Here is an 11,249-nt window from a genome sequence, read left to right as displayed (position 1 = left end):
GTCTCCATGCTGGTAAGTAGTGGGGAAGGGGGGCTGGAGGGGGGGAGAGGACCATGGTGGGAACCCTGCCAGGCCCCAGCCCCTGCCTGCTGCCCCAGCCCCCTGATTACCCCCCTGACCTCTTCCCACCCCCCCAACCTTCACATGGCTGCCCTGCCCACCCCAGCTCCCAGCTCTTTAAAAAAAAGCTTCCACTCACCAGCTGCTGCCTGGTGGGGGGGGCAATCCCCGCTGCCCCCCACTGCCCCACGCTGCATGGGGAGCTCTGCCATGAGCCCTCCGACCCTTGCCTGCTCCTCCAGCTCCCCCCATGGCTGCCCTGCCTGCCCCAGCTCTGGCCCTTTAAGGAAAAAAACAAAAAAAATACCCCACACTCACCAGCTGCTGCAGTGGTCTCAGGGCTTCTGGGGTCTCAAGGTAGATCCCCCCATGCAGCATGGGGCAGTGGGGGGTAGCGGGGATCGCCCCCCCAGCTGGGGAGTAGCTGGTGAGTTGGGGCTTTTTGTTGTTGTTTTTAAGGGGCCAGGAGCTAGGGCAGGTGGGGCAGCCATGGTGGGGACTGGGAGACCGGGCATGGATCGGTGGTCTCATGACAGAACCCCCCACGTGGCATGGGACAGCGGGGATTACCCCCCCTCCAGGCAGCACTCGGTTAGTGGGGACTTTTTTTCACCAAAGATCTGGGAGCTGGGGTGGGTGGGGCAATCATTGAGAGTGGCAGAGGATGGGGCCTGTGTGATTTGGAGATTCGGCTGATTCAGCAGCAGCCAAATCTCCAAATCAGATTTGGCCAAATCGATTAGGGGTAGTGATTTGAATCACCAAATTGAATCACTATCCCCTGAATCGCCTGAATCCGAAGCAAATACTAGCTTCTTCACACAGGCCTACTGGTGGGATTGCCTTGGCATGCCTTGACTGCTTGTATGTTGCCAAGCATTGCCTGCCAGTCCTGCATGGCAGCTGCATTATTCCATCCCACCTCTCAGATCACAGTCTTACTTGCTGTGAGTTAAGTCTCCTTGGCACAGCATGTTCCTGGGCACCCTACTGGTGTTTTAACACCCCCTTGCTGCAAGATGCTCACTTTGGTGAATGCTTTGCCTATTTCTGGTGGACATGGGAGACTGTGAGAACCACATTTGCCTCCTGGAAGCAATGGTGGGATGTGGGGGAAGGCACAGATCAGAGCTTTATGCCAGCAATACACAGAGCTGGCAATGAGCGAGCTCAGTCGTCATGTCTGAGGGTTGGAGGAGGATGTAGCAAAGCTCGAGGTGACCCTATGTGATGCTGGTAGAGACACAGAACTACTTGAGAGCCTTAAGCTTCAGAAGAAGCACCTCTGGGAGCTGGCAGAGGGCGCAGCCCAAGGCATGAGGATTTGTGCTCGCTGCTAAGAGTTGGCAGAGGCTGATGCCCCAACCCAGTTATTTTTCAACTTGGAAAAGAGATGGGCCCTGCAGAAAATCCTTGACCATCTCAAGACTCCAGATGGCCGGATACTCACAGATTCTGTTGAGATCCGCTGTCACGCTGTAGCCTTCTATCAAGACCTGTATGTGGCTGAACCTCTCTGCCCAGAGTCCACTAAGCCCTTACACAAGGGCCTTCCCAAGCTGTGCCCAATAGCAGTTGATGAACTTAAGCAAGTGCTATCCCTGGAGGAACTCACAATTGTTATGGGGAACCTCACCATGAGCAAAGCCCCAGGGCTTGCTGCACTGCCCACCAAGTTTTATAAGACCTTCTGGCCCCACCTTGGCCCCTACCTCTTGCACGTATTTCATGAGAGCCTCATTGATAAAATCCTGCCTGTCAGCTGTTGCCGGGCAGCTCTCACCCTGCTACCAAAGACAGGGGACCTCGGCTGCATTAAGAACTGGTGGCCGGTATCCCTTCTGTGTGCCAACTACAAGATTCTGGCCAAAGCCTTAGCCAATCAACTGTGTACTGTCATAGCCTCAGTCATTGGTCCCGAACAGAGCTACTGCATGCTGGGCAGGACCATCCAGGACAACCTGTTCCTGCTTCGTGACCCGGTGACAGCTGCAGACCGCTTTGGACTGAATGTTGGGCTTGTCTCCTTGGACCAGGAAAATGGCTTTGATAGCGTTAGCTACAACTACCTTTTTCAGACCCTAGAGGGCTTTGGCTTTGGACCGGTCTTCACCTCCGCCCTCCGGGTACTGTACTGAGACATCTCCAATATTTTGAAAGTGAACAGCATACTCTGTGCTCCATTCCCAGCTCGCAAGGGCATCTACGATGGCGACCCCCTCTCAGGAATGCTGTATGCTCTGGCCAGTGAGCCCCTGCTTCATGTCTTGTGATGGCACCTGACTGGCCTCGTTCTTTTATTGACCTCTGGTTTGGTTGGTGGCCCACCAGTTAGGCTGACAGTGTATGCAGATGATGTGACCATTCTCTTCAGCACCCATGGTGGTGTCCAGTTGCTGGTGGACTGTCAGCATGCTTATGAATGTGCTTCCTCAGCTCGTGTTAACTGGCCTAAGAGGAATGCCCTACTCCTTGGTGCGTGGACCAATCATCCCCCCCAGACTCTGAAGAACACCCCCAGACCCCCCAGCTCTGGGGGTGTTCTTCAGCCCATCAGTCTTTCCAGCCTGGAATTGGGAAGGCCTCAGTGAGGAGGAGAAGGTGTATGTGCAGTGGTGGCACTGGCACTTGCCCAACCTCTCCTACCATAGGCGGGTCCTCATTGTGAACAATTTGGCAACTGCAGCATTATGGCACCGGTATGCCATGTTGGAGCCCCCGCCAGATTTACTTGAACAGCTTCAAAGACCGCTGGTGGACTTTTCCTGGGGTGGACACCATTGGCTCCCCCAAGCTGTTTTCTATCTGCCTATGGCTGAGGAAGGTCAGGGCTTGGTTGACCTGGCAAGTAGAGTGGCTGTTTTCCACCTGCAGGCTCTCCATAGACTCCTGTATTGTGAAGACTGCCCTCTGGGTAGGGAACCTTGGGTTTGACCGAGAACTCTTTCTCCTGGATCCTGCCCTCCTGCATTGGGGCATCCTCCTGCCCTTTTACTGCAGCCTGGTGCAGGCCTGGCAGGCTGCCTTCCACCTCCAACCCCAGGCCAGACATCTGCAATTTCCACAGTTGCTGCAGGAACCACTTGTCTACAACACGGCCCTGCACCACAGGCTGTTGAGCCTCAGGTGTGATAGCCTTGCTGACTCTCTTATCCCATCACTTATGGTCTGGCTAGGCCAGATTCTCAATATGGCTTGGTTGGACTGGCTGTCAGCCGAGGCTCTGGTTCCCCGGTTGGGCATGCATTTGGTCCGCCGCGCCGCCCATCTCTCGAGGGATGTGAAGGCCACCCTGCCAGTAGAGGCAGCGGCTGCCATCAAAGATTACCTCCGAGCGCAGCAGGACTTACCTGCCGGAGATATCTCCCTTTTCACCACTGCCCATTGTCCCAGCTATGGATAATGATCTGGGTGGTGGGCCTGGCACCTTATTGACTTTTCCCGTGTCTCCTGACAGTGATGCTGGGATTCATCTTGATGTGCTTCCCCAGAAAACCCTGTACACATGGGTGGTTTGTGTCCACCACACTCACATCCTTGCCACTTGACCTGACATGAAGTGGAGGCAGCACCTAGTGGCACTGACACCAGCTTGCCCTGTGTGGCACATGCTTTATAAGCTACCCATTGCCAAATGGACTGGCAACCTTCAGTGGCGGTTGCTGCATGCAACACTGGTCACTGGCACTTTCATCCGCCACATGGACCCGACTGCATCAGTGGCCTGTCTCTTTTGCCCAGGGGAGGTAGAAAAGGATTTATTCCATTCCTTCCTCAGGTGTCCCCGGCTACTGCCACTCTTTGCTCCCCTTGGCATCTTGTCTGAGACACTAGACTTGGACCTCATAGAAACCACCTATTTATTTTCTTTCCCATGCCGGGCAGCAGAGTGGGGTGTTATCTGTCTGGCCAACATTTTGCTTGGTCAGGCTAAGATGGCCATCCTCAAGAGCCACAGAAACCAGCTTGCTGGGGCTGGCTTTGATGATGCCCCGAGACTCTTTTATTTCTTGGTCCAGGCATGCCTGATACTGGAATTTGGACCTGCAGTCCTCCAGTGGACAGTACCCACCATCCAGGCACGTTGGGCCATTCAGAGGGTGCTCTGCAGTGTCAAGGGCATCTGTTTAGTCCTCGTGCTGTGATACTTCTTGCCCCTTCCCAGGGTACCAGCAGGGGTCTGAGTGGGCTGTTGTTGTACTAGCTGTTTCTGTTTTTTAGACTGTGAGGGCAGGGCTCGCAGGCCATAGCCCTAGGCTCTGTCTGTTGTACCTGGGCCCCTGCATGGGAAGTGTTTTATTTTTTTGTTGGATTGTTATTCCCTTTTCCCTTAATGAACCTTTATAAAAAGTCAAAAGTCTTTCTTTCTGTCTTTCTTGTTTTTCATCAGCAAAAACAATTTTTCTTTGGTTTCAAATGAGGGTAGGCAGATATCCACCAACTCAGTTGCGTCTGCAAATTAGACTCGCAGTCCCATGCTGTTATTTACATGCAGAAAATCAGCCAAATCTTTACCTTCAAAAGATTTGACCATTTATCTTTTCCTTTCGTTCTGCAGAGACCTGTTAGACCAAGCCAGAGACATGGTGCAGCATATGAAACAGAGTCAGGTATGCTTGCAATACAGAACATTTCAAAGAACCCAATGTGGAACACAGGCACGCATGAGAGGCCAAGGGACAAGATTTAGTTGAATTTCAAAATATTTTGAACATGACACACAGGATCAGTAATGGAGACTATTAGTTATTCATGGGTAATAAAATAATGTTTTGATTGAAAATAATAATTGACTTGTCCTTTCCAAAGTACCTAGTGTTACTTAGGAAGATGTCCTGCCTTGTTACAGTTTTGCCAGGGTATTCTAGGTACTTGGTTAATAGTGATCCTGGTGCAGTTCCTATTGATTAACAAAGTTATGACTTCTATGATCTATACTGCATGATTGTACCTGGGCTCCTGAGGAATCTTCTTGGAATACAGCAATAATACAGTGTCCTCCACTTCTCCTCATATTACTCCTGGGTTCCAATTTCAAAATACCCAGTGATGGCAAAAGATTGCCTCTGCTAATGTTGGTGGCTGACATGAAGGAGAACAGAACTGGGCTAAGGCTCAGTGTTTTGAAAATCCTACCTTGAAGCTTCATGCACTTATTTTCTTGTATACCACACCAACAAGTCTTTGCTTAAATGGCAAAAGTGATTATAAAATAGATTCTGTTGTCCACTGCTTTTTGCTGGGAGCTCAAAGGCACTATATTGATGCTGGGCTGGAAAGTGGGGCAGTAATTTTAGTAGGAAACTTGATGAAATTGAACCTCCTGGTCAATGCTTTTAGGTTAGGCTTTGGGATGTGAAGCTAATGTGAACTAGCCCCAGATGCCCACGTCCTCAGGTGGAATAACATTTCTATCATCACTGGTGTCCAGATAACTTGAACACAGCTGGTTTGCTGGCTTCAGATTTATGTTTGCATCATCAACTAGTCCCATGGAAAGATAGCTAAAATGGGCAGGATGAGGAAAGAAAGTGATGACTGAGGTTCTTGTCCTCTTACAGTATGCCATCTTCTTCCTCTTGTGCTCTTTCCTTCCAGGTTATAGATTTCCAAAATGACTGGAAGCTAATCACCATTTTCTTTAGTACTGAAGACCCATGTCCTCCCTGTGCTTCAGTGTACCAGGTAAGCTGTCCAAAGTATGGTCTAGCAGTCACAGCAGGCAGCTAAGATCTGGGACTCCTGGGCAGGGGTGGATCCAGGGTGGGTTCTGGATATTCTTGTGTACCTCTGTTTCCTACCCACTCAAAGAAAGTGGTGGCCATTGAAAGTCCAGCACCATTTTCTTGAGCACTGGGGTTTTTCTTTCTTAGGTCTCACATCGGGTCCACAGCTTAGTCTCTGAGAGCTGACTAAATCATTAACTCAGGCAATGTGGTTGAATATAATTGACCTATGCAGTCAGTGTCCCACATCAGGTTCTGATATGCAAACTAGATTTAGCAAGATGTCTCATGTAACTTAATGTATGTCTGTCCTGTGACTGCAGGAAACTCAGTCTCACTTTTGCAGCAAAAAGACCTTCCCATGTTGACTTATTTTGTATGCATCAAGCAATGAGGACAGCCTGGGGATGCTCTAAGCTCTCACTGTTGAGCATCAGTAGCATGACTGAGGGGGGGCAACTGGGGTCACAGCCCTGGCTACCACCCTTAGTGGAGGCCACAAAAGCACTTGGTGCTGCATTGGCATATGACTGCATCACCGCAGTCAGCATGCAAGAGTTGGCACTGCCCAATGTGCTGGTGGGTGCCCCCAGTTTGGAGACGCTGACTGCATAGGTCAATTATATTCAACCACATTGCCTAAGTTAATGATTTGGTTGGCTCTCAGAGACTAGGCTGAGTCAGACCAGATGGGAGACCTGCCCTGCCTCTGCTGAGCACACTGGGAAAATAGGACTTTGAGCATGGTGGTGGGTGTTGGCTTCCTAGCTATCTTCATCATCTCATTTTTGGGGTTGACTTGTGTAGAGGGGAGTGGGTGGGCAGGGCTTATTGCTTGCACGGTACCACAGTGGTATTGGCTTTCCCTTAGAGGCATTTTGAAATATGGGCTAAGGATTAGTTTCTGACAAAGAGTGAAAGGTACTGTCTGCCTGTGCCTCTCATTCAGGGCCATGCATTATCTTCCTGTTTTTCTTTCTGATGTTTCCAATCTATTTAAATAGACTCATATGCCACACACACCACCATTATGCCTGAGCACCTTCCAACTGAATGTAAAACAACATGACCAATGTCAGTCAAGTCTTATTGACTCTGCTGTTTTTTCCCCATGTGCACAGTTAATTCATCCAATGGTGTTTGGAGAAATGGGGCAGACTTTTAACTGAGGTCCAGTGACATATTCTCCTGCCACCTGATGCTGCTTCTCCCTCTGCTGAGAGCCACCTTTGCTTTGAACAGCTCTTATCTCTAGTTCATAAGGACCTTTTGAAATAGCAATTTTTCTGTGCCTTTGGTGGGCATCAGATTGCACCAAATTGCCCATATTATTAAAAAAAATGAAATGACAAAGCCTGTGCCATGGTCTTTCTCCAGGGCTCTAATGAATTCTCTAAAATTACTCTATTCAAAGACTAGAGTAGAGATAACTGCCTATGAATACTTGAGAGGGAATAACACAAAAGGAAAGGAAGCAGCCATCAAAGAAGATAGTTAAGGGAACATAATAAGGAATGAGCTGAAAAAAAGTGAAATTTAACCATGAGAGTAATTAGACTCAATGGGATGGTGTGCCAAGAGAAGTCCTGAAAGCTCTTTCATCAGAGGTGGCCAAGAGTAATTTAGATAAAACATTTAAAAGGCTCACATGGGGACAAGAGCTATACAAGAGTGGGACATTCTGCAGGGTCCTTCCCTGCTTCAGTGTCTAAGACAGAGGCATGTCTTCCCTCAAGGAAGACATCTATATGATCATCTTCTGTTATTAGTAAAGATGATCTCAGTGGGCACAGGCAGATGTTAGGGCTCTGCTTTAGCTCATGGTGATTTAGAGGGTTCCCCCGCTCCCCCAGCCTGCACCAGCCCTTGGATCCAGCTGGCACCATCCCCCATGCCCTGGATCCACCTGCAGCAGCCCAGACCAGCATTTGGGGCACTCCAACAGCCTCCCAGAAGGCTGCCGAACTGCTCTTCTACCAGCCCTGTCCTGCCTCGCCTCCCTTCTTCCCCTCCAGGGCTGTCAGCAGGGGAGGGGGAGCAGGGAGGGGAGGGAGCTCTCAGCTGCTGAATAGCCAGAGCTGGGGGCAGGGGGCGGGGAATGGGCCCCCTTGTCTTGTACCCTGGCTGAGGTACTGGGGGAGCCAGAGGGGGCCTGTGATATAAAGGAGCTGAGTTCCACTCTGCCCTCCCCACCAGCTCTAGCCATTCAGCAGCCCAGAGCAAAATGCTGGCTGCTCCTGGAGGTGGCGGGGGGGGGCAGGGGTAAGAGGTCCCTTTGCCTTGGGGGCCCGACCCAGCTCCCCCCAATACCTCAGCTGGGGTAGCTGGAGGGGGTAGGTGCGTAAGGCTAGGGGGGGCCCATTTCCTCACCCTCCACCCCCGTGGTTCTGGCCATTCAGCAGCTAGGAGCTCCCTGAAAGCCTGGAGGATGGGTACCAACCTGAAGGCTCTGCTTTTGAGCACCTTAATGTAATACCTGATTTAAACAGGGTTAATTTTTTGTGTGATAAGCCATTTTAAAAGCACTTTGTAGCTGTGCACATGTGTTATGACATAGGTGTGGAGCTCTTCCAGGGGCTAGATTGCTTGAAAAATGTCACTTCTGTCTGCACCAATAAGACCAAGGATGGTGTAATGTGTTTGTTTCATTTCCAAGTCTCTAGAGTCTATTTCCATCTGTTTGAGTCTATGCTTTCCCATGTTTAAATTGGCTAATCATAGCCAGATAAATCAAAGTATTGGTTCCTTGATTCCTTTTGCCCCTAAGTGCTGGATCATGCTGAATCCAGAATGTGGCTATCACTGGCAGCATCTTAGTATATTGGCTCAATAAGTGGATCCAGTCATGGCAAACATTACTTTCTGTTCTCCTGTGGGTTTAATGGAGGCTTGAATTTTCTTTCCAGTTCCAAGAGACGTGCACATGTGCCTTTTCACACCCAATTTCTAAACTATTTTTTTATTTCTTTTTCTTTTTTTTAACAGGGGACTCACTCACTGGACAGTATGGAAAGACTTAAAGGAATTTTGGATTTTTTATATGAAGAAGTAAGAACTATTCATTGACTTTAAGCAGGACCTAATTCTAGCATAAGTTTCATTGTCTTTAATAGGAAGTTGTTCTAAATAACTAGGTGCTTTTGCAAATGCCACCTATTGTCCTTAAGTGCTTTATTTGCATATTTTGAGATTTTATAGATGAAACGACATTTTTAAAATGGTGACATAAGGAAACCAAAACCCGTTTTCATTTTCATCCTAAAACCTTTTGATTTCCTAAGGGCTTATTATTGACTGAGCTATGCACCATCAACTGATCATTATCTCTGGGAAATGTCCCATTTCCTGGACCTTATTGCTGTATTGCTTAAGTAGAATTTATTGTCATGTATCAATGGTAAAACCAAGCCCTTTCTCCTATATTTGTTTATCTTATCTAAAGAATGTCAATAGCATGAATCAAGGACTTTTTTTTTCTCGAATTACTTGCTGAAATTCCATTATTTCCCTTCAAATCTTATTCCAAATCTCACCTCTCATAAGTCTCAGTGAGCATTTTGCATGAATAAAGTCTCATTAACTCATTCTGTTTGGAGTTTTCTCCTTCCTGCAAGCCTTCCTTTGTTTCTGTACACACACACATGCACCCCCTTACCCCCAATGCAGATGCAGTAGGAAGGCTGCATCCTGATTTAGAAGTAGGAAGCATATGAGGCTGGAACTACAACTTACATCACTACATAAATAGCAGACCACCTGTTCAGTTCCAGTTCAAGTCAATAGTCAATGACAGGTATTACTGCATCGTGGCTAGATAGTGATATATGTAAAATGAGTTCAGGGGTCACTGCTCTGGACTCCATGCCATAACTGTCCTTCATGAGCTACTGCTAACATAACACTGGGTGGTGGTCTCAAAAATAGGGTCATGGATGAAGTTAGCTGGTATTGAGGTGACTGATTCTTTGAGGTGGTCCTTCCAGCTCAAGGATGATGCCCCTGTTCAGTAAATTAACAGAAATCTTCACTTACCAATGTCAGTCAAAAAGTACTGTTTAAAGCAATGAATAAAAAACTTATAGTATTTGCAATGTGAGTTTTATTTTTTGCCATTATCACTGTAGCTCCCAAAAGCCTTTGTGAACCTGGTGGATTCCACTGAGCTCGTGATCTCCTCTCTTGTACGTGGAACTCAGAATAAAACAAGGTAAAAAGATGTTCTTGTAACTGAGTAATGAGCATTAGTCTCCTTCTAGTAGCCCATAGACATATGAATGATAGCCTGCTCTCCATACATTAGGGTTTTATGAGCAGGGAGTTTTAAAAAGTTTTAGCATTTTGTTTCAGACAGAACATCTCACCCATCAATAGCACATCATAGCTTAAAATACTCTGACTGGAGGCATGGATGGGTTCCTTGCCCCAGTGAACAAGAGGGGAAAACTTCAACTCATTCTCCTTGCAGTTACTCAGAGGCAGGGCATGAGAAGAGTTGTTTCTTAGGAAGCAAAATGGGGGGAATGGTATTAGCAAGGCTGTGTATTGCACACCGTAACTCATTGGAGTGGGTTGGAATACTAGCTGTGGGGTTTTCAATTTATAATTTTCTGTCTAGTTTTTTGCTTCCTAGTTGTCAGCAACATGGTGTAGCTGTACGTTTTTCCTGCTGAATCATTCCACTGATTTACAAGCTACCCCCACTCCTCCCTTCTCTTTGGAGCTTTGTTCACTTGCTGTGGTATTCATCAACACTTTGAGTTGAGTGAGATTTTCACAGCACAAGGTGTCCACAAAACACAGGTGCAAGCAGAAGTCTGTAGAGATGGTTATAGGTCTGGACCAGAGAGGTGTAGAGATATCTACACCTGCAACCCTTCAGCAGTGCTCAACTTGGCTGAGTGAAACTGACTCCTGCTTCTGTTGATATGGCTGCCCACAACAACCCAGGAAGAAAGGGCCTTAGTCCTCATGTCAAATTCAGGAATGTGTAGCATGCATATCTAATCCCCACCTGGGAAACTCAGCTGGTTAGTTAAGTCTCTTCTTCTATCTGGCCGCTCCTTGGCAGACACTAGCTTTGAGGCTCCCATTCAGGTCTCTAGCTTAAGGGCTCCTCCAGTTATTAAGGCAAAAGTTCCTGTGGAAATGATTGCAACAGAGTTCAGTTTTCCCAAGTGACTATGAAGACAGAGGTAATTGATTGGGTGTGCAAAACAGACCCTGTTTGATTTGGATTTAGCTCAAATCAGGGGTAGTGATTTGATTAATTGATTCAGATCACTGTCCCCAATTTGATTTGGCTGAATCCAAATCTGAAAATTCAATACTGATTTGGAGAATCAGCAATTCAGACACAGACACAGCTTTAAATCTTTTTTCTGCATACCTCGAGATACCAGGTGGCTTGTGAATGCTGTGATGCTGGGGTGGATGGAGCATCCCACAGGATCATGGGGCGGGGGG

The 11,249-nt window shown here is 48.0% G+C and overlaps 1 protein-coding gene across 1 annotated transcript in view; it reads left to right on the top strand.

The window, feature by feature from the left end:
- The window catches only part of PLB1 (phospholipase B1), a 127,749-nt gene that overhangs the window by 7,800 nt on the left and 108,700 nt on the right, over positions 1-11,249 (top strand). Inside the window, exons 2-5 of the mRNA XM_019526696.1 lie at positions 4,619-4,670; positions 5,659-5,745; positions 8,772-8,834; positions 9,911-9,993. Of these exons, the coding sequence (XP_019382241.1) occupies positions 4,619-4,670; positions 5,659-5,745; positions 8,772-8,834; positions 9,911-9,993 (285 nt within the window). The remainder of the gene's footprint in view (positions 1-4,618; positions 4,671-5,658; positions 5,746-8,771; positions 8,835-9,910; positions 9,994-11,249) is intronic.

The sequence above is a fragment of the Gavialis gangeticus genome, unplaced genomic scaffold, assembly GCF_001723915.1.
Source record: "Gavialis gangeticus isolate Ggan-Ray unplaced genomic scaffold, GavGan_comp1, whole genome shotgun sequence".
Classification (NCBI taxonomy): domain Eukaryota; kingdom Metazoa; phylum Chordata; order Crocodylia; family Gavialidae; genus Gavialis; species Gavialis gangeticus.
Note: the sequence above shows the minus strand (reverse complement) of the source record. Positions and strands in the feature narration are given on the sequence as shown.